Source organism: Solenopsis invicta, chromosome 2 (genome assembly GCF_016802725.1).
Source record: "Solenopsis invicta isolate M01_SB chromosome 2, UNIL_Sinv_3.0, whole genome shotgun sequence".
Classification (NCBI taxonomy): Eukaryota; Metazoa; Arthropoda; class Insecta; order Hymenoptera; family Formicidae; genus Solenopsis; species Solenopsis invicta.
Genome location: NC_052665.1, coordinates 8,154,284 through 8,178,010, shown reverse-complemented (window position 1 = coordinate 8,178,010; position 23,727 = coordinate 8,154,284). Strand labels below are relative to the sequence as shown.

The 23,727-nt window shown below is 41.0% G+C and overlaps 2 protein-coding genes across 6 annotated transcripts; both read right to left on the bottom strand.

Moving 5' to 3' along the window:
- Positions 1–217: 217 nt before the first annotated feature.
- On the bottom strand, positions 218–16,412 carry LOC105200750 (von Willebrand factor A domain-containing protein 8). Of its 4 annotated transcripts, none has more exons than XM_011168450.3 (20): positions 16,312–16,412; positions 15,387–15,556; positions 15,203–15,283; positions 14,683–15,092; positions 13,787–13,951; positions 6,941–7,099; positions 6,626–6,856; positions 6,334–6,546; positions 6,031–6,191; positions 5,665–5,947; positions 4,892–5,590; positions 4,426–4,806; positions 4,202–4,353; positions 3,523–3,952; positions 2,698–3,452; positions 1,815–2,125; positions 1,368–1,619; positions 899–1,293; positions 585–823; positions 218–507 (listed from the first exon to the last, which is right to left on the bottom strand). In XM_011168450.3, the coding sequence occupies exons 2-20, from the start codon at positions 15,493–15,495 to the stop codon at positions 390–392; spliced, it is 5,544 nt and encodes a 1,847-aa protein (XP_011166752.2). In that variant the 5' UTR covers positions 15,496–15,556; positions 16,312–16,412; the 3' UTR covers positions 218–389. The 4 variants fall into 4 exon arrangements, with proteins under 4 accessions (XP_011166752.2, XP_011166751.2, XP_011166750.2 ...); XM_011168449.3 differs by lacking the exon at positions 16,312–16,412 and adding an exon at positions 15,726–16,213; XM_011168448.3 differs by lacking the exon at positions 16,312–16,412 and adding an exon at positions 15,730–16,212.
- Positions 16,413–16,464: 52 nt separating this feature from the next.
- Positions 16,465–23,095, bottom strand: LOC105200751 (3'-5' RNA helicase YTHDC2). Of its 2 annotated transcripts, XM_011168451.3 has the most exons (8): positions 22,839–23,095; positions 22,183–22,425; positions 21,918–22,111; positions 19,683–21,768; positions 19,210–19,596; positions 18,889–19,139; positions 18,447–18,784; positions 16,465–18,360 (listed from the first exon to the last, which is right to left on the bottom strand). In XM_011168451.3, the coding sequence occupies exons 2-8, from the start codon at positions 22,383–22,385 to the stop codon at positions 18,349–18,351; spliced, it is 3,471 nt and encodes a 1,156-aa protein (XP_011166753.1). In that variant the 5' UTR covers positions 22,386–22,425; positions 22,839–23,095; the 3' UTR covers positions 16,465–18,348. The 2 variants fall into 2 exon arrangements, with proteins under 2 accessions (XP_011166753.1, XP_039301735.1); XM_039445801.1 differs by lacking the exon at positions 22,839–23,095 and having other exon boundaries at positions 22,183–22,444.
- Between the last annotated feature and the right edge of the window lie 632 nt (positions 23,096–23,727).

The window sequence follows — 23,727 nt, the reverse complement described above, 5'->3', positions numbered from 1 at the left end:
TACCCTGAATGAAAGGTCACCGTTGACTTCTTAGCGAGATCTCGTGCGATAATACGTTTACTTTGATGTGGGCGCGAATCAATAATTGATGTTTGCCTTCGAGCTTTAAGACCGGAAAGATCTTAGTAGTGCAATATGAGAGAAATACGAGTATTACGTGCGTGTTTCTTTTTAACGACACCCGATTTCATGTCGAAATCGCGCTCACATTACAGGATTTTTAGAAGACATCTAAACATTTTTATTTACAGAAATTTACAGAAATAGTTATATAAACGTGATTGCGCTGTACAAAATCATATATCCCAAGAAAATGTATTTCAAATACTTTGTTAATTATAAGCGATTTTCCTATGAAAAAGTTTAATTCCACTAATCATTTATTCATGTTAAGTTGATCGCGTTGTACTTAAAACCGAAGCGGCAAATATCTGTTGCAGAATTCGTGGTATATTCTTAAGGTCCATGCATACAAACGCACGACCGGAAGGCATCTCCTTCATCAACCTAAAAATAATATAAATATTTTAGTATCGATAGATAAAAATACAAGACGGTAAATTTTGATCTAATCGTAAAACTACCGAGTCGCTTGGTCACCCAACGATCCAATAAAAATCGCATAGGCATTCACGTCCGCGTTAGACATTAATAATTTTGCGAAACGTTTAGGAGAGATCCCATAACGATCTAGATTCGCGTCCGAGAGTACAACCACGATGGATTCGTCGGAATCCTCCTTCGCCAGACTCGCAATTGCGTGCTGCGTCGCCTGCAACGTATTGTCGCCGGACATGCAAAATTGCGAGTGAGCGTGCATTGTCTGCGAAGACAAAATAGCTCGTTAATTAAATCGTGCGGCTTATCCAGGAAAAACGATCGAAACAAGTCTACTCACCTTAATCACTTCCAGTCGTCGTTTATTGTCTGTAGGCGGTTGTGTACGATCGACAAAGACAATACGGTAATCGTCGCCGGAATGGCCGACGATGTCATATTGAAATTTACCTTCGTATCCGCTGAAAGCCTCCATTACCATGACACAGGCCTCTAACTCGCGATCCAACCGACCGTCGTAGCCGTTGAACCTGTACATGCTGCCGGACACGTCCGCGACGAGTTTCAATCGCTTCGGCTTCAATTGCGGAGCACCTATCTCCGGCTCTTTTTCCGCCCTGCGTCGATATATCGTCTTCTCACCCGTTAATCCCTCAATTAACTTCGTATCATCCAGCTCGCCCGATGTCTGATGCCTGCACCATTGTCGCTCGTTGCTCTTTGCCTGCAGCGATCCTATAAATAGCGTGCGATACGCGATAAGGAAACTAATTCCCATAAAAGCCAAATTTAGGACTTGAGACGCTCACCTAATATGACCCTCAGGGCCTGCACCTGATTATGAATCGCATCGCTAAACTGAGTATACAACTTGTGATCGTATTCGCTCATTTTTATATCCTTGAGTCGCTGCTTAAACGCGCGAAGGCCCATTTCGCGAGCGGCTTTCTTTACATGTTCCGGCACCGCATTCTTCTCCTCGTCACTGAGCTGATGCACCGTGTGTCCAGCGTCCAGCCGATATGGACCTCCCTTTCCACCTAAACCCGCTGTATCTCTACCTAAAATATAAATTCATGTATTTCCTAAAGCAATGGTTGTTGGTGATTAGACACAGTTGATGACGAAAATAATATTAATAGAGATACTTTAGTATTATCAATTTTTATCATCAATGCAACAATATGTAATTTTCCCTTAAAATTTATCTTGTACATTATATCTCGGTTAAATATACCCGTTTAAATATACCGTACCTCCAGTTCCTCCAGCCCAAGTGTTACCGCCCACGTGTGGTTCATTACTCTTATCGACTTTCCCGTGTTTCGGCCCGCTGACGTCCTGCCCGGAATACCTCTCTTTAGTGATCTGTATCTTCTCCTCGCCGGCGCCTATCATTTGACGCCACGCACCTAACGACTTTTCTATATTCGTAATTGACGTTTCCCATAAACGGACGCAGCCACCGGCGTCTATTGTGACGAGACCTTCGTTCGACGTCAATGACGCATAAAGCGGAAAGTCCTTCGCATACAGCCACTGCGTCAATGGCGAGACATTAACCGGTCTACATAAAAGGAATATAACGATCTTCTTAGTTGTTTTATCGGAAGCACGCAATAATAGCAAAGATATACAATCTAAAATTCGCAAAGATCAAAATACTATGGCATAAAAGTTCTCAAACAATTAAGTAAAAAAAAAATAGTTATTCGTAAGTTTTTATTTTACTTTGATTTTTATTTTTATTTCGTAAATATTTATTTATTAGTTTTTTAAGATATAAGGATTTAAAATTAGTCAATTAAAAATTACGTTCCCTTATTGTGTGATCACTAATGCTGTTGCGCACGCAACATGCGACTGTCTAAATATAGTTTACAATGGGTTAATTTTAAACCTTTACATCCAAAACTGTGAAATAAAAGTTTACAAACAATTATTTTTCTTTTATTTAATTTTTCGTGAACCTTCTTGCTATAAATTTATTATTTTAATTCGTGAATTTCTAGACACCTTGTATACATGACATTAAATCAATATTATAATATTTTCCAAAGACATTAAAAGTGTAAATAAAGTTCTACAGTTCTCGTTTTTTCACAGCACGATACTTGTGCTCGTCACGAGTTTACTTACTCTGGAATAGGTATGTATCGCAGCTTGTGGTTTACCATGTCGACTATCTCCAAGTAACCGGAAATTCCTGCGTGTTTCGTATCCTTTGGATAAACTTCGTCGGGCACTAGACTAGGCGACACCGTTCGAATCACCTGCCCATTCTGCATAACGATGGGCGTTATAAAACTGCGCGTTCTTCCTCTCCTCGGCCAAAAGTGCAGCTCGTTAGAACTGTCTAAATCGGGGAAACCCGTCGCTATGCCGGCGTACGTGTTATCGGTTACTAGGAGTCTATTCGGACAGTCTATTTTCTGCTGAAGAGCTTTGCTCAGTTCTGTTTTGTGCAGGCTACTCCTGCCGCAATTCAAGACAGTGCCGGTCTTTAGATCGACACTATTAGACTCATCCAATTCGCGTAACACGTTCGGGCATGGATCAGAATCTGAGGATTTCGTAAGGACGTACTTGTCCTTCGACGCGCTCTGGATTAACCATTTCCTATCGGACGCGAGTAAGATCGACTCGATGTTGCACGGCAAACTCATCGAGTAAGCGCACATGCTCTGCAAATTGATAACTTCGATTTTGTCGTGGTCCTGCGTATACAAGACAATCAGATTATGCGATTGGAGTAGATCCGCCTTCATCTGCCACTGAAAATTCCTGTTCCTGAAGGCGCTCGAAATTCTGTCGCTGGCGACATCCAGAAAAGTCGAGAACTGCAGTTCTCGAACCGAGTCCTCGTTTACGTTTACCACAAGTACAGAATTGCTCTAAAAACGATCAGTTCCGATAAATGCCGCAACGGGCGAGACAGACTTACGTTACTAACGTATTACTTACAGTTTGTTCGTGAACTAATACGTCTCCGAGATTGTCGACCGCAACGTTATAGAACGGCATGTTGCCTCTAACGGGGCTGATCAAACCTTGCAACGATGTTTCGCGAATCTGTTCGGAATCCGGCGTCATGCTAAATAAGCTCAAAGGATTAGACGTAAGAACGTGTATCCTGTCGTCCGTACCATCCCCTTTATTTCCATTCGCCACCGCCAAAGCGGTCACCGTGCTGTTCTCGCTAATGGGTATTGTCCAGTAACTTTGCAGTTCCGTGAACCAGGCCGATCTGGCCTCAACTCGATCTAGAGTTCGATCGTACTGCGCCGGAAATGTTGGCGGTTTCAGCTTAACGTACCTTTCCTGAACGGGTATATTTTGGAACGTGCTCGAAACGTTCCAACTACCACAGACCTTCATCTCGGGCAAAGGTATTCTGCAATGGAAAAGGGGAGAGAATTGTGCGCGTGTAACTGTGTTAATATTTCACGTATCTTTATTTTCCTCGCATTTTCATTTATTTTTTTTTTTTTTTTTATACACAATGTAAAACCGCTGTATGAAACTGACAAAATACATTACAAAATTGTTCGGATCAATTTTTCTAAGGCTTATGTCGATTTGATTGATAAATATCTTGCAAAAAAATATGTAAAAAAAAAAGTGCATAAAGATTATTCCTTACTCCTTAGCTAAGGCGACATTGGTTGGACTCGTTCCAACGGGAATTCCGTGCTTATGTAGCACGGTTACCAAAGTGTCGAATATTTCCTGGCTGTATCGATCGAAATCGAATACGTTGCGCACTACAGTGCTCAGTGGTTCGTTTGGAAATTTCTACAATTAAAAAAATGTGTCAATTACATCGTCGTCGATCTGTGATCCTGAAAAGTCTTCGTGTCAGCTCACCTCTAGATGTTTAACTATATTAACAACTTCTCGAGTCGAATAAGGATACGAGACTAAACCTTGATCGGCCATGCTTCTCAGCTCGCCGAAAGCTTTCACTAATTTATGTATCGTCCGCTCGTCTATGTGCGGACCGTACTGCTTCAGCAGCTGAATCTCGCTTCGTATACTCGGATTGTCGATGGAATGCGTGCTGAATAGGTCTCCCAGAGCGCCGAAAAAGTCATTGCCCAAAAACGGGAAACCCGGTCTGTTCGCCAACACGATCATCCTAAAGTCCGGATGCATGGGTATGCTGTTTGCGTTGCGGGCGTTGCCGCTGACACGGGGAACAATTCGTCTCCCGTCCGACAGAATCATTTCGCCCGATTCCACGAGGGTCTGAAAATGACAGGATTCGTCTCGCGATTCAAAACCGACAAAGTGTGTTCGCGCCATAATAGCTCTACTATCGTCGAGTACGTACTTTCAATATACACGTCACATGCGTGGGCGCTTTGTCCGCCTCGTCGACAACAAGGACGTGGCCCAGTTTAACGGCCTGCACGAGCGGCGAGTCCTCGTAAACGACTTTGCCGTCCCTGACCATCGGCTGCAGGGTCAAAGTTTGCACGGTCGTGTCGCGATGCAGCTGAATGTACTCGCGCGGCTTGTTCAGCAGTTGCAGCAGCCGGTCCACGATCTTGTTCTTGCCGACGCCCTGATTACCAACCAGCAGCAGATTTTGCCCCAGACTGAAGTCCTGCAGCAGCCGCTCTAAGAGCGCGACGTGTTCCGGCACGTCGTAAAACACGATGTCGGGTACTTTACTGAGCGCCGCGGTACGATACCGATCTACAACGGTATCACCGATCTTTACGGAATCTTCCGTAACCGAATACTCGATCGTCGAATCTGCCGTGGACTTGGGCGGAACGATGCCAAGGCGACGGCAGGAATCTTCGAGAGCCTCTTTCGCGATCGCCGGCAAGAAGCGCGCCAGACACGCGCGTTGCACCGCGTTGTAAGCGTCATCGCACCGAAATCGGTGCATTCGCTCCGCGATTCGCAGAAGTTGCCGGGTGCTGAGCGACCCGGCCAAGGATAATAGGGTCGGATCGTTAGACGAGCGTAGGACATGCGCTAGTTCTACGATACTTAGCAACGCTTGGCTGGGTTCCCCGAACTGTAACAGAATACTCGATGAGAAATCTACTCGTGATTAAGACGCGTCGATGCTGCAAGCTCTACCGAAGTCACCTTCGATCGAATAATATGAATCTCCTCGCGCTTGTCGAGCGGCCTCATTTCGTGAAAGAGTAGCAAACTTAGCAGCTCAGAGTTCAACCATTGACCGGACGAGCTGTTGACGACCGGCGGCTCGGCCAAGGCTATCAGCCTGAAGGCGGGATGGATTCGCAAGACACCGCGATCGCGCATCTCCTCGTCAGTTCTGTTATACTCTTTCTTTATTTCGTCGTAACGATCGGCTCGTATGAGCCGCTTACCGTCGTGCAACTGCAGCTCCCGATTGTGGACTAGTCTAAGGGCAAACGTGGGCGTTGCGTTATGCGTTATTCATCGTTGCTTGAGACCCACGTGTTAAACATCCGAGAGCGCGATTACCTGTGCAATATAGCTAAGGTACTGGAATGTATCCTGTTGATGCCATCCAGCACGGCCAGTTTGCCGTGGAGAGCCGCGTCGACCAGCGGCGAATCTCTCCAGACCGTGTCGCCGTTAAGCGACGTGGTCCGTTGTTGTATCAGGTCCCTGGAAGTCATATCCTAAGAAAATATTTCAACCGTTTCATTTCTCGAACAAACTGTCGCGCGTGGTTCTTTTGAAGTTGGAGCCGAGATTGTTACTAGTTCTTATCGCAAATCGGAAACTAGCGTGTCACCTTCGGAAAAAGTGTCCGAAACTTGCCTGATAAAGTACTATTGGCTCCACTTGATACCCTAATAAATCTGCGAGCCGTCGGACGGTGGTGGATTTGCCGCAGCCTTTCGGTCCGATCAAGCAGAAATCGGACGCCAAATGGGATTCCAGCATGCTTGCCAACAAGTTATTCTGATAATTAGTCTCTATATAATGATCATTATTCGCGCTACTCGATAATTGGCTCATGCCGCAGGGTACCTATTTGCAAAATCGATTCAGAAACTCAATAACGATAGTCAATAATTGATGCAAGCGAGAATAATTATTTATAGCTTACGTGAAAACTTGTTTTCGAGTTATTGCGTTTTATGCTGATCTCCAAGAGATCATCAGCTTTTTTGGTACTGTCTACTTTACTAATAATGTCACAATTCGTTTTAGAATTGCTCAATACGCTAAATGTTCCAAGGATATCCTCCACGGCGTTTTGACCTTCTTTGCCCAAGAATAGTTTGTACGGATAAAACCTATAGAAAACGTCGTACACCGACAAGTCTGGGCTTTTGTCCTGGGCACAGACGTGCGAAATTAATGTAAAAATGACGACAGAACGGCATACCCGCAGTATCGATGCAAGAGTTTAGAAATTTACCATAATTAAAGCGGCCGACGACAAATTGTCCAAAGGAAAATCTGGTAGGCCTATGGTGACAGCTTCTTGAGTAACTAGCGCGTGAGCACACGATAACAATTGCGACAATTTCCCAGCGTCGACGTTCGGCGCCAAGTTTCTCAAGGCCTCAAATTGTTCCTTAAAAAATCAAATCTCGATACATGGTACATCCCCCAAAAATATACTAAAGTTTAAATTGTCAAAATTTCCGTAGCCTCTCATTTTCTATAAAACGAGTCTATTGATGCTAAAGAAATATAATGATGTTATTATATTTAACGTTCAGCCAGAAGAAGCGATGGAATTTTCGATCATTAAGCACGCGTAAAGAATTTACGGCTTAATATTATTACGCTCGCGGGAAAACTAATAACAACCTGATAACATTCGCGCTCGAGCATTGCAACAGTCACTCGGCCGACGGAAGTTCCTAACTCGGAAAGTTTACAGGGCTGTTAGAGAACGTAATACATTTAACGTTATTTAACGGTCTATCTGCGGTGCGTTGAACTACTCGAATTCGGAGTGCAGAGAGTTATCTTCCCACTACTTCTCCGCCTTCGTTGGCACAGCGGGCATTCGAGGGAAGAGGAAGAGAGAAAGGAACTGGCGGAAACATGCACGTGAGGAATGTTATATATCGCGATTTGGTACGAAACGGTCCTCCTTCCGAGGGAGTGATTAACACCGAGAGCTTTCCAACGTTGCACACCCGAGCACCGAGTGAATAACTACCACTCGGCACGAAAGCCCTGCGAGGGCTGCGAGAGATACACCCGCCCACCCTCGGAATTTCCATCGAAAACTTTCAATCAGACCGGGTTATAATCTCGAGCCCTCGATCGGCCGTAATTGCGGCGTGTTGGTGAAAATGTGGTTTTCGTGACTCGTCCCCGGCACTCGCGACGAAAATAGAAGAAACGAAGAATCAATTTCATCGAAGCGTGTTCCGTAACTCCCTCGTTCGACACCACACGTTCGATGTTATTACGCACGTCGCACTCCGCGTGTCGCACTCCAGTATCTCGTCGTTATCAAACGTATATTGCGTCAATTTCGAGACAAATAAATAATAACGAACCGATAACTGCCCCTTGATAACGTCGCGATTAAACTACGAGCCTAACTTAAAGCTTGGAAAAGTTTGCGGTCTTCTTTCAGAGATGTGTCACCGGGCTATCAGGACATTAACTGGCTATTTCGCAAACACGCGATTCCCCATTTCCAGTAATTTCCATAGTTCAATGCACTCGCGTCCGAGCTTAAGGATACACCGTATTTGTATCCGACAAAAGACTTTCTTCAATTATTTCAACAACGGTGTCTTTGCAGCTTTAATTTCACATTACAGAAATGATAATGATATAATTTCAATGTACATTTAGATAAATGAGGTCAATTCCAGTTATCCTAAGTATTGCTATGTAAGCACGAGTATTAGCGCATCTACAATTCGCAACGATAATCGCTAGTGGGTCACGGTAGATTTAAATTATGGCAGCATTTTTCCGAAGGACATCCATCAGCTGTAAAGTCAAAGTTCCATTTTAATATGACGACTTTCGCGATGATTGATTATTAAACGATGATGCCGTGTGTGTAGAAAATAGATGTTCGCGCACCCCTATTTCTCCACCAAGTTTTATTACTTTGAAAATAGACGGCCGGGCATTATAGAGCTGTCTTGTGCGATTCCTAAACACGACGCTCTGTTATTTTCGTTCGCCATTGTGGCGACTGCCAGGAAATTCGCGAAGGTGGCACATAAGTCAACGAAGTCACGGGTAATACTATATATGATCCGTATAAAACGCAAGACTGACTCTGACCTAATCTAAATAATATTATACGTAACATATGATTATATGTCCAAGTAATAAAATTTGATAAAGTAATGAAAGAGATATTTAAAAAATGCTTCGCAATTCTGTTAGAACAAAAATTAAAAACAAAAAGATAAAATCACATTGCGATTGAGAACAAATAACGAGAATGTAATTTAAATTAATTTTATTAATATATAATTTAATTATAACGTTATGATATTTAAAAAATGTTTAGAAGTCTTAAATAGATTTTCAGAGATTTTCAAAAAAAGCTTCGACTCTGCACGAAAAAATTATAGTATTATAATTTTAACTTGATTTATCTTTGTTTAAAACACAGTTATAAATTATCCGTGAATACTTTGACATATGTGTCTCTGCGTTCGTTTCTGCGCGTGACAGCAATTTCTACGGAGAAGCAATATGTACATTACGCTTCGTGACGGATAATATTCGTTTCATGAGAAATGGTTTAAATACTCCATGCCGTGTAATTATTTTGAAGTTTTAAATGATCTTTTTTATGAGTTTATTATTAACTGAGTTCTATTCAGTTTCCGACCGACGTAAAACAAGGCGATGTCTCCGTCGACTCCAATTCTCTTGATAGACAATTACCAGGTTTGCGACCTGGCTCCGGATTAACTCTCGGCGAAAACGCTATTTATCGCTGAAAGCTCGTCGAGATGTATCACAAAGTACAGTTAAACCGAAAGAGAATAATGTCCTCTGTAAATTTTATGCTAACTTGTTAAGAGGATTTCCTAATCTAAAACGTGAAAAAGTACCCTACTTTTTTTTTTTTTTTTAAAGAAAACTGCTGTATATATTCTTCAACGTTATTACGCATCTACTTGCACATATTTAGTATTTATAAAATTTTGTATGACGAAAAATTTATTAGTTTTTAATATTACATAAATTTAAAAACAAACACATTTTCAAACTGACTTGATTTCTCAAAAACTACTAAAGCTAGCAATTTAAACTTATACAAATATGTAAAATGCATGTCTGATTATCACATGAATTAAAATAAATGAAGAATATTATAAATTATTAAAATGCGGCCGTTTAAAAAAATAAATATCGTTTTTTTAACGAGGATTAAATTAAACATTTATAAAAAATTATATATATGTATATATATATCACAATAATCCTAGTTCACGTGATAAACAATCATATATTTTACATACATGCAAAAGTTGAGATCGATAGCTTTAGTAGTTTCTAAGAAATCATGTCAACTGGAAAAATGTGTCCTCTTTTTAATTTAAGTAGCATAAAAATTAATGATCATTTAGTCATACCAAAATTTATAGACATTTATTAAATATTTAAACACTGTTACAAATATAATGAAATTCAATGTATTTTTAAATTATATATCAAATTTAATATACATTAAATTTAACGTATCTATAATTAAAAAGCATGTGCATAAAATTTAATGCACTTTAGACAACTTTAAATTTACATTAAATATACATTAAATGTTTTTAATGTACTTGCTTGAAATTTGCTTCCATTACATTACATTAAATTCTGCTGCCGTTTTTTAGTGTGAGTAGATGTGTAGAAAAAATATGAGCAGTAGTTCCTTAAAAATTCCCAAAGATAGATAATTTCTTCGCGCTTTAGACTTGAATTCCCACTTAGAAATTAAAAAATATAAGAAATTAACAGCAGAATTATTATATTTAAGAATTTTCTTTTCATACTAAGGGCCGTATTCTGTAACTCTTGACGACAGCTAGGGATGTCGCTGCGCAGCTTTTCTACCATGTATAATATCTGCGCACTGTAATAATACCGAATTGTCGCTAAGGAGTTACAGAATCCCGCTGTAAGTCTCCATTGAATAAGATGAGAACTCGAAAGTTTTGGAAGTAACATACCGGATACTTTTTTATACATTTAAAAACCAAATGTGTAATAATTAATTTATCAAACTTATTCATAAAAATGATTTGTAATACTGAAGCCATCATTATTTTAATAAATACCTTACTTCTGCAGCATCCGTTGAAGACGCGCATTACGCCGAGACTACTACCGTTTCACGTCTCGACAAACGTCATAAAATACACGAAGTCTTTAGCAAAGACAATTACACTAGCTGTCACTTAAAAAAATGAGCATGTAAACTATTTATTAAATATCATTACAAATATTCGCTTTGTTTCTTTTTCCTACCGCGGCGGCAAACAAAAGCCCACAACGCGACATCGAGGAGGTAAAAAGAATGTCAGGTGCAGATGAAACGCGATGACACACAAAAATGGGAACGCGCGTTTGACCGGCGGATTTCAGCATTCAATCGCAGGCCAGGGATTCCAGCGAGGACGCTCGTTTCTCGACGGAATTGAAGCTCGGCATGACGATGTGCAGCTGCAGGCGGCCAGGCGGGGACCACGCGGCCGAGCGATCGTCCCGCGAGTCATCCCCGTCGTTCCTGGCATCGTCATCCTCCGCGTTCGAAGCTCGCTCCTTCGAACCGACTTCGCCCTCCTCTTCCCGAACCCCGTCCTCTTCCGTCTTATCTTTCGCCCTGGATAATCGTTTTCGCGAAAACTTTGTCTCGCACTCCAACTTGAAATTCTTCTGCAATTTGTAATTCTGCACGACTACGCGCTCTCTCTCCGTGAACGCTGAATCTTCGCGAGTCTGCGAGAGATGCCTCCTCCTCCTCCTCCTCCTGGCAATGCTCCATCGTCGATCTTCTCGGGCTTTTCTCGAGTCCTCTTCCGTCTCAATCTCGTAGTCCTGCGCCCTTCCGGAGAGGTCCAGCCACTGCAACACTCTCTCGGATAACGGATTCCAATGCGTGTGATCAGATGATCTGTCGACTTGCTTGTATTCCGTCATAGTGGAGAACGCGTCTCGCTGCAAGCGCAATGACTGTCCAACGCTGCTGTTGTAATTGAAGCTCATGCCCGTCGGGAACGTCGCTTCTTCGTTTTCTAACGTTCGGTAATTCACACGGTCGTCGTCCAGCTTGTCGACGTCGTTCTCCACGTAGATCTCCAGGAGGCCTCCGCTTTTCTCGCCGCACAATCGCGTGCAGGGTGGAGCCGACTGTCTACGCACGAGCCTCGGCGGGATCTTGCTGTCCGGGAAATTCTTCTCCACCACCACGTGCAGATTCATAAAGCAGCTGTTTAAGCGATCCAATCTGGCCTCGGCCTGCTGATGTTTCGCGGGAAAGGTCTTCTCCGCGGACGCACGCGGATGCTGACGCAGCCGTGGATTAACGACGGGATCATCCGGCGACAGAACGGCGTGACGCATACCGTCCACCCAGACAGTTCGGACGAATAAAGGCCTCTCTGACGATGCCCATATAGCCGGCATAACGCGCGATTTGATGCGCGCAAGGATATTAATAATTATTTATCTCGAGCGGCTAATAATGTTTCAAGGTCTGATAAAAGAAAAACCCTTAGCACTCAATCAATTTTACTATTATGTCCTAACACTGTGCAACAATTGCAATATTAGATTAAAATTTAATCTGCTTCCAGTATATCATTTAACGTGTTTTTTGGAATATAAATTGACGATAGCGAAAATCCGATAAATCAACGCTTGGCAGTTGACATCTCTTCAATATCCTTTAGCTATGAATAAACGAGAGTATACGCATTTCGTGGATGACGTTATCGCGACACGTTAAAAAAATTCACAAAAAATTTGTAACGACAGAGAGAGAGAAGAAGACGAAGTGTAATCTAATTACATTCGTGACATCGCGACTGACGTTACCGCGCTGTCGAACCGGAACCTGGAAAACCGACTAGCGCGGATTCGCGAATCCTTCTTTAATACGTAAAGCTCGTTCGAATCGTATCCGACGTATCGACTCGCGGGCGTACACAGGAGGACAGGGTAAAGTTTCGACTGCCTGGGACACGCGATCCGAGCCGCGCGATGCCTGTGACCATGGCGCAGCCACGAGCCCGCGTTTATATGCGAACGAGAGGAACACCGGAAGGAAGGGATAGAACGTGATACCCCCGCGGCGGAGGGGTTTTCGTGCGACCTCCGCACCCCATGCCTAATGGTACGCCACTCCCGGCCCCATAAATCTCAAGAAAGTTTCGCCCGAGTTATACCGGTCGCGCGCAACCGTCTCCTTCGAGCGGATAGTTTTACATACGACATTCCCTCGAAGCCCCTTACAATTTGCTGCATTATCAAATTGTTGCTTTCCACGTACTTTTATAACAGTCGCATCTGATAGTCAGACGACTGAGAGCATAATTGAGACATAAATCAGGTCCTCGTGTCCCTTAATTGTCGGGGAGGCAAATTTAAATAATGGGCTAGGCAATCGTGTACGAATACGTACGATTGCAAATTTGCGCGACCAAGTTTTGATGAAGCCGCATCGGCTATACAATCAGAAACTTGTTTAATGACTTTTCTAAACGTTACTTCTCGACTACCGCGCGCGATATAATCCTGGAAAGGTAAAGCCGGTAACATTCAACATTTTGACGCTCCTCACGGAACGATACACGGACTCTATATTTTGTTAATTGTTTTCTGGCCGAAATTCCATGGATCTTTTTGAAGTCACGCGCACTTGGTGAGAGTACCTCTGTGAAATTGGCACCGACTTTTAATAAATAAAGTTTTCAATACACAAAATGGTATCATCCAACTTTGAGATAAAAAAGACACAAAAATATTTAGATTCAGAATCGTTTGTAATTGTTTGTAGTGATTTTCCCGTCGTTTGTAGTTCAACCGTTTAAAAGTTACAACAATTTGATCGGTGTAAAGTTAGCGCCCAACTTTATAAAAAACAATAATGCTCGGATGACACCATTTTTTCAAAATTTTATATTATTAAATATATGGAACTACAAACAAAATTATTGTTACTACAATCAACTACAAACAAAATATTATCATTTTGTGTATTGAAAACTATATTTTATTAAAAGTCTGGTGTCAAGTTCACAGAAGTGCTGAAAGCGGGTATACTTACCTCGAACGTCGGTGGCGGAATGTGACGGGCCTGAAACCTAGATCTAAGAGGAGGATCTAAAGGATGGCCGGGGTATCGCGGTGACGGTAAACCAAGTGCTATTACTATAAAATCTTCGCTGACTCGCACGAGACGCCATTTGTCTAACTCCGCCTGAGTATGTATCTGCAAATAAATTTTCCGCACATTATTTATAGATAATTACGAGTGGTTCAGGTACATAGAAAGAATTTCTTTTAGAATTTACTTAAAATCATGATAATCATGAAACAATATGGACTTCAAAAAATTTTACCAAAAAAATTTATCAAAACATTTAGTAAAATTTAACCAAACTCTTTCAATAAAATAATTTAGTAAAATTTTACTAAAATGTTATTAGAGATAAATTAAATAAAATTTTATTTCTTTGTTCGGATTGAACTAAATCGAAAATTGTTTACCCAGATCAAATCGTTAAAACATAATTTTTAACATAATTATTATTGTAAGTAGAATTGTAATGTAGACAATAAAAAATAATATTTTGATAACAAAGATTTTCTGTTTAAGAAAAATAATATTAATTATAAATATAAAATTATTTTAAATATGTTATATATTATAAAATGTCAATGTGCAAAATGTCATATATACAAACATCATATTCAAACATCTTAGATTCAAAATTTTGGAGTAGTTCAAATTCAAACCATAGAGATTCAAATCTAAATTGAATCAATTCTTACCTAATTCAAATTATTTGCCTCCCTAAATTTGACTAAGACTAAAAGATAGTCTTTGAAGTCTATATTGTTCCATCACTACCGCAATTATAAGAGGATAAATTCTAAGAGAAAATTATCTCCACACATACAGTTTTACAAACTCTATATAAATCACAGATCAATTCATACTTTGAGCAATTTGTCGTAGCGGGACGCCGGAATAAGAAATCTACCATCCTCCAAATGCATTTCGCGATTCTCTAATAAATTGTTCAGCACGGGCAGCACGTTCCGCTCGGCTTTCTCCACACCTTCGATCAAGAGAACCCGGCCGTTGGTAGCGGCTCTCACCGCACTCTGATCGTGATAGTATGCGGTACCACTTTTGATCTCCCTCCTCTGCTTCAAGTCCGCTTCTGTCGTATCACGAGTAAGCGCGATGAACTCCAATTCTCGTCCCGTTAGCTCCAGGAAGGCAAACGCGAGCTCGCGCCTCCGTGTACCTGGTCCACCCATCAGAAACATGTCCTGTCGCAATACATCTTTCTGCAGCATCCATCTTAAATGCTTTAACGCCTCCTGAGAATGGTTGTTTAACACTGATAAAAAAAGAATAAAACAATTAAATACAATCTGCGTTAAATATTGTTCTTAAGGATCTATTAATCGTAATCTTATAATATTTTAAACAGCAAAATGAGACACTAACAGTATTTCCTTGGAACATATTCGGGATTGCTTGCTGGCCTCACTTCTTTCGACACATTAGCGATCGTGACAACTACGTTTTCTGGAAGAAAAAGGGAAAGATTTAATAACACACATACGCATTATCAAAAAAAAAAAGAAACAAAACAATAGCAAATCGTCAGTTAAAGTTAGTCTGCGCTCACCTGATTTACAGCGTATAGGCGACGACAGGTTAGGGCAGAATCTGCCGGAGCGCTCCAAGATTCGACCCGCCGTTGGCAGACGGCGAGAATTCCGAAGAACGGATAACATCTCGAAGCGGCGTCCTCAGATCCTTTGAAAAAACATGCTATCGACGATCCGCGGCGGCGACCTGCAAACGTCGGTTTAAATGGAACAAACGACGAGCGCCTCACAAGTCGCCGACAAAGTGTTCGCCGAAATAATGACAAAGTCGAAGGTTACGAGTTAAATCTCGATTATTATTTTTTTTTCTTTCGACGTGACTTTAAACGTGCGCAAAAAGAAACTTTATATTATACCCACTCGATCCTCGGTCGGACGTCACTGGACGTCACACTCATCGGGACGTTTAAAAACCTAACCAAGATTGCCGACACCGCGAGGGATCATGGATCACGTGGGTTTGCGATTGCATGAATGACAGTGCGATCTGGCGCAACACGTGCGTCACACGCGTGTGCGCGCGACGCTGCTTTTAATACATTTTCTTTTTTCTTTATATAGCGCACGTTTCATGTATGTACTTCTCTTCCCGCTCTATAATGACTAAAATAACTGAAATAAATAACAAATTTAACACGACTGTAAATTAAGTACCTATACTGAAAAAAAGCAGTAAATATGTCATTGAACGTATACCACCATTTTATTCAGAGAACCGTAATCAAAACTAGCGACATTCGCAGATCGAAATTTCATAACAACTCGATACGCAGCTTTTTTCCGAATAATTGTGATAAAAATGTTATACTAGTATAGTAGACGGAATTCGTTTTATTTCATGACACAATAATTCTCATGAGAAAACAAAAATTTATGAAAAAAATTCTTAGAAAATAAATTCTTTAGATTTTCCAAGTAATAACTAAAGTCAAAATGACTTACGTTTGTATGATATTCTTTTTTTATTTTGGGACACCCCGAAACACAATCGTACAATTAATAATCACTGTGCACGCGACGCTACTTTTACGTGACGTAGAGCAAAGACTAAAGTTCAACCGTCGGCGAAGATCTGTAAATGAGATAAGAGTTACATAATCAATATGTTTCTTTATTTTCTTTCGCTAAATTTTATTATATACGTTTCGTTATCACATTGACCAGTATTACAATTTGTTTAAAGCTTTGTGTACTCTGTCTACAGTTTTACGGTTTGTTTACTTAGCCATGTAAACCACCATTAAAATTATAACATTAAAATCACACAAAACGAAAATAAAATATAATGTATTTACTAAAATACTGGTGTTTCATAAATCACATTCTTTTCATCAAAGTCTATATATTAAAAGTTCAAATTTTAATTCATACTAATTGAATATAAAGTATACGTTTAGTAATCACCAATAATAAGCGTACATAAATAGCTTGCACATAGCCGTGTACGTGCGAAAAAAAGGATATCGCTAATTTTCAGTTTGTTCTTTAAACAATAATCAAAACTTCTATGTAAAATATTACAAGCAAACACTATGCTAAACAACACATACATAACAATGAAGCTCCTCTTTCCCTCCCCGTACTCTCTACGTAACTGTCTACTTAATTTATACTAGCTGTATGAGAGAGATTTGAGAGAATATTTAATACAACATACCTTAGTACAAAAAGTACTTAAGTTAGAATTTAGTGCCTATGTAGTATATCACATATTTTTATAAGATACATAGGTTTAAAAAGGTCTATTTACATATTTCCGGATTAAGAGGAGTCAAATTGAAGCATATTTCCGACTGCTTCGGCATAAACAATCATTGAACGATAATTTTACGTCCGCAAAAATTTATTCTGATGGAACAGACCCATCGCGGAAAGATATATATTGACCTTGATGATGACTGATATCATATCAATCTTTCACATAGCTTTGTCTTCAGTACTTTGCTACTGAAGAAGAAAGAAATCAAAAATTTTATCTTACGAGGGGAACCTCAGAAATGTTTATCAATTTTTTTGGTAACTTTTAAGATCAAAAAGGTTCAAGTCAGTATTTTTCTATGATTGCTGTGCCAATATTTTAGTTAAATATTACAGTAAATTTAGTATTATATGCATGTATAAATGTATAAAGATATAAAGGATATAAATGTATAATAAATGTAAAAATATTTAAAGTGTACATAATAAGTGTATGCAACAAAAAAAGGTGTAATTTTGGTTAGTTTATTTTTAAGTTTTAGTTTTAAACAAGCGTTAGATAGATAGTAAGAGAGAGTATGGACGGATAGATGGAAAAGAATTTTTTGTAAACCAAGTCCCCTTCTTGACTGTAAAATCGTTGAAGAGAATTTATACTCTATTCAATAAATTTAGTGTTTTTCAATTAATCCTGAAATCTCTACAAACAAGAATTGGAGTGAAAAACAAAGCAATCATCCAATTTTTCAGATTTTCAAAAATTCATAATTCAAAAACAAAGTCGCATATTGATAAACGCCGCTATACGTAAATTGTTTTGGCCTCAAGAATCACCAAAAAAATCGGCATCAAAAAATTCGATAAATGACTTCTGGGATTCTCCTTGTTAGTGATAAAAAATTAAAACATAACAAAAAGTAAAGTTTAAACTACTTGCTACTTTAACCAACGTTCTGCAAAAGAGGATTGCAAGTGTTACACGAATATTATTTAACAACTTATTGTATACAACAGTCTTTGTCAATACTGCAAATTAGAATGTATATATAATATTTATATGAAACACTCATATACTCATATATATTTATATGAAACATTCAATAAATATTCATACATATCACGCTATATATCTTTTACAAATGTTCGCTAATAACAAAAGTCACTTTAGCTACAGCATTATGAATACAGTGATCGGTCATTGAAATAATTAACGACCCAAAAGAAACGCAGTCTGAAGATTGTACACAACAATACAATTAATATATATTTCCTCTTCTTGCTTTAGAAATATCTCTAAAAATGCATAAATCACGTTAATACTTGTTTAAGCAAGATATATTATGCATATAAGTAGCATTAAATAGGCACTATGGACTTACTTCTGGGTAATCATCTCTTCTAACATTTGCGGGATAGTAATCGACGATTAATGGACGCGGACGTTGGCCGATACCAGCGGGCTGCTGGAGCCCGCACGCCTGCTCCTCATTCGTAATCACTGTCACCAAAGTATTAATGACTTTTTCGTCTAACGCCGACATTGCTTTATTCGGTGCCTTCATGCGCCTAAGGAATAGAGCGTTCCACTTCTGCCGCAAATTCAAGAACAGTTGAGCCGTTTCAGGATCGAGCTTGAATACCACCCAATCATCGAGTTTAAAAAGAGTTCCTTCGTGAGACTCGTCAACCTCGGAATCCGATTCGCTTTCCGGTATAGCTGTAATATTTTTAGTAACAGTATTTTATGCACATCCAAATATATTTTACATTATAATATAAAAAAGAAAATACATATATATGCATATGTGAAGTATCGCTTACCCTCAGCTTCGTAGATTACATCCATTGGTAATCTAGCCGGTCCACTAAATAATGCTACAGTTAATGGATTGATGACTGTAACAACTTTCACATGACAGAAGCGTCCTGTACGACTCATCTCCTCGTAAAGCAGCCAATCGCATGGCAAGGATTGTACATTGGTTGCATGTGTTTGCGCGGAGGTCATCCTCGAGGATTTAGGATAATCTCTTAAAGTTGACGAAGGATGGAAGAATACCTTGACTTCTTTCCTGTAACGAAGTATCAGCAACAATTTTATACAGTGTTCACAAATTTTTAAATAATAATAATTATACATACTGTGTTCGTAACTGCATATGTTCTCGATCAACTCGAATCAAGTTGGGATATAAACCCGCAGTCAGAGCTGCCTTCACGACAGCCCAATTTTCCGAATTCGAATTCAAATCCCGAATATCCCCGGGACTCCTGGCTCTGACGAAGCCGGACGCGCGCAACTGACCGAGCAACTGCGTACGCATTCCTACTACCATCTCCATTACGGGAGCGGAGATAAAATTCTTTTCGCAAAAGCTACGTTCCTTGCCGGTCGCTCTAGCGTTCTGCCAGCCTTGGAATGCTCGCAGGACCACCATATGATCCGAGAACGTACCAGTAGCAAATTTCTTTCGTGCCGCGGTCAAGGCTCTCTTTTGCGACGGTTGTGACGGTAATATAAAGGGATCCCTATAATAATTTGTTTCATACACAATTAAGAATAGTTGTAAATAACAATTTATAATTATTATGTAATTATTTAAATATATACTAACTTGTATGCTAAACTACAAACAATCGTTAAAATAGGATCCAAACATTTTAAAACGACTGCGTATAACAACATCTTTCCAAGTCTCGGTTCAATAGGTAAATCTAGTAAATGACTCCCTAATTCAGTTAGATCCTCCCACGGATCTAATGCGTCGATTGTTTTTAATAATTGTACAGCATTCCTTGTCACTACGTTAGACGGCGGCTCCAGAGCTTTATCCAAAAATTCGGCTATAGGTGTGTTTCCCGACGTTAAATGTTTCGTGTATAAGCAAAGTTCTTGCAGCGGTAATCGCAGAATCTCTGGTGTCTGATAAGCCTGCATGTTCTCATATCGGATCGAAGAAAACAGACGGTAACAGATCCCTCTTCTGCATCTTCCCGCTCTACCTCGCCGTTGTTTCGCGCAAGCTTGAGATATCCAGTTGGATGTCAATGTGCACACACTCGATATAGCATCGAAAGACTTCTCCTTAACTTTTCCCGAATCAATGACGTATACAACATCGTCGATTGTAATGCTAGTCTCCGCTATGTTCGTGGAAAGTATGATCTTTCGCGTGCCCTGAGGACTAGGTTTGAACACCTTCTTCTGATCGCAAGTCTGCATATTCGAGTGAAGAACATACAAATTATAGCGTAAACCTTGATTCATCTTCTTTTCGTCCGTATTTATCTTCTCTCTCATCGTGACTATATCGTCATATCCTGGTAAAAATATTAAAATAGAACCAGGAGGCATTTTTAAGTGAACGTGGAAGATCAATTCTAACAGCAGATCGTAATCGATATTGTCGTCATTAAACGTATGATGGTATACATCGAGTAATAGTTTATCTTCCTCGGAAAGTGACGTTTCCGCGACGTGCGCCAACTCGTTATTCGATAGCGCGCAATCGTAAGTTTTCATGTAAGCCTCGATTAGTTCGGCACATTCGGTATGATTCCTGTTCTTCGCCCAATCTAACGCGGTCCAATCGTTAGCGGATCTCGAGTTGAGATTTGCGCCTAAATTCAGAAGTTGCTCGGTTGTATTTATGCAACCTCTAGCCGCGGCGGCCATCAACGGTGTTATAGAAGTCTCCGAGTGCTGATAATCTACAGAAACGTTTTCAGACAGTATAAAATGTAAAAGTTGTGCAAAATTATCTTCTCTACCATTTACCCATGCGTCGAAAACACTCTTATCCATTTCTTCTATCAGCCAGGGTTCTAGCTTAACTTTCTCTGGTATAGGATCGTTCTGCTGGGCTAAGATCGGAGAAGGCAGCAGACTTTTCTCGTTCTTGGTATTTCTAGTTGGAAGCTGAGGCTTGTATTGCTTCCAAGACTCCAACGCCTTCTGCTTATCTTTCCACTTTAAAAATTCCTTCTTTTTTACAAGCATTTCCTTCGTCATATAATTAGTTATTTTCAACACGTCCTCTAAAAAGTATACGTCCACGTCGTACGATCGACCGGGAACGTTGATGACGACGCACTTATTGAAATATTTGGCAAAGATAGTAGTGTCCATTGTAGCGCTCATAAGGATCAACTTCAAGGAACGATATTTGACCAACGCATCCTTCAGGGCTATTAGAAGAAAGTCACAAAATCTGTCCCGTTCGTGAACTTCGTCAACAATGATATGCGTGAGGGTAGTCAAGGCAGAGTCGCCACCCATTAAAGTCCTAAGCAACACTCCATTCGTGCAATATGTTAAGAGAGTTTTAGGAGCTACTCTGCTTTCCAATCTTATTTGATACCCAAAAGTCTGGCCGATCTTTTCGTCCCTCTCAAATGCTACTCGTTCAGCCACGGATACCGCCGACAAGCGTCTGGGTTGTGTGCAAATAATCCTACAAGGTTGATGCTTCTGCTGATAATGTTCTAAAATATACTGCGGCACTTGCGTAGTTTTACCGCATCCCGTTTCACCCGCGATTATGATCACCTGATGATTGCTCAGCGCACTGAGAATTTCCTCCCTCGCGTTAAAAATTGGTAGAGATTTACGAAAATGCAACACATCATAATTGGTTTTTAACTGGGGTACTTGTGGTATGCTGTTGTTCAATCTGCCCATTGCCTTAGTGTTTGTATTTACTGTAACAATAAAAACGTCTCTTCTCAAAAACTAGTTTTGTCAAATATTTAATGCGGATTAATAATTATATAATGCATTCTATAATTTTAAGATATAAATAACAGATGTAAAAAAAATGATTGATGTAATGGGACTTCAAGTTGCATACCATCATTATTGAGAGGGCGTTCTCTCTCAATCGGAGGAAGCAGGTCCTGACATTCCTTGTGATTTAACGGGAAAGTCTGCATCAAATTGTATATACTCTGCTTCGAAGGTTTTTGCAGTTTTATCACAGCATCAGCTTGAACTATCGTGGAACCTTCTCTCTTGTACACTGTCAAAAATCGATTTGTGCCTTTCCTGTAAAAATAAAAGATTAAAATATACCTTCAAAGGATAAGAAACATAGTGTGTTTACTTGACTACCATACCCTCGACTTTTCGACTTCAGACCAAGCTCTCTGGCCAGTTCATGGATGTACGCTCGCTCGTCCGCCGTGTACGACGAAGGGAACTCAAGCTCCTTCTGATCTGGAGCATCCAACAACTTCTTTACAGTCAGGTTGACTGCGATTCGGGTATCCTCGCCTATGGGGCGATGTCGCTGTTGCTGTTGTTGTTTCCTCCGCGGCATAGTGAACACTTGAATCTCCAATCACGAACACAGATCAACACTGACAACAATCCGGACCAATATCCGATTATCAGCATCAATTCACACCTTTATTGTTCACAACGCTAAGAACCTCAAAAGGTTTACCAAATGTTAACAAACGTTCTGCATTTCGCATTTAAGTAAATATGCATGTCTAACGCGAGATATACGAACAAAAGGAGAGAAAAAAAGATTGTCTTCATAAAGCTGGTGATACGTTCTCAGCCGGCTTACAAAACTTATACAAACAATGCTGAAGAAGAGGAAAGGAGGGGGGGGCTACCACCCCGCATTCCGAGGCTCGAGAAAATCAGACGATCGCTGAATGCATCGCCAGCCGTTTTCCTCTTCCTTCCCTCTCCCTCATCAACTGCTGAGAGAAATAAACAAAGAAGAGCAGAAACGACCTCGTCAACTCGTCTACGTGCTTACCGAATTGGAGCAACAAACTGCGAAGGTCATGGAATCCTGTGCTCCGACCACGACGGCGTTCGTTCTACGTACGCCGCGTGCACTTCGTCGCACGGCAGTGCATTTATCAGGGCCCGGAGTGAAGGATGATAAACGCGAATCACCGAGAACGTATAGCTGCGTATCGCTCTATTGCACGGGAGAAATGACCAAGTGACCGTTTATCGCCGGCGAGGCGATATTTAAGCTGACCGTCAGCGCCATCTGCACATTGCGACGGCACACGCTTCAACCCCGCACGACGACCGCTCCGCGGATAAGTGATCGACATTACCCAGAGCTCCCGAATGGGTTTAAAGACCCTGAATGCGTGAGGCTCCACGCTTGTCAACAATAAAGAGAGAGAGAGAGAGAGGGAGAAAGAGAGAAATGTCAAGGATTCACGTTTATGTTAATCGCAAAATGCTCCGAGGCTCTTCGGTGCGAATCGAATCGCAAGTTACTCATTCTCGTGTTTTCGCGGTGCACGCGCGCATTGACGACGCCGGCGTCGCTGCCGTCGCGACGCCGACGGTACGTGCGAGCGCGAGTACGTCGTTTGACAGCTCGATCGCGGTGCACGGTACGTATAACGTATACCGTACTGTGCTCCCTCGCGGTGGTGATCGCGTCGTCTGAACGCGTCGCGTCTACGCTTCGCGCTTCGTGATCGCCTCGGTGGAGTGGACTCGCGCGAGGATCGAGAAAAAGCGAGGCTCGAGGGCGACCCACCGCGAGAGCCCACGAGGAGAAAGAGAGAGAAGGAGAAGAGGAGGAGGAGAGGAAGCTCTCGGAAGCTTCCCCCCTCCGGGTCGTTGCCCCGCACCGGTGACGACGACTATGTCGGCGAGGCCGCGACGCGGTTCTTGAG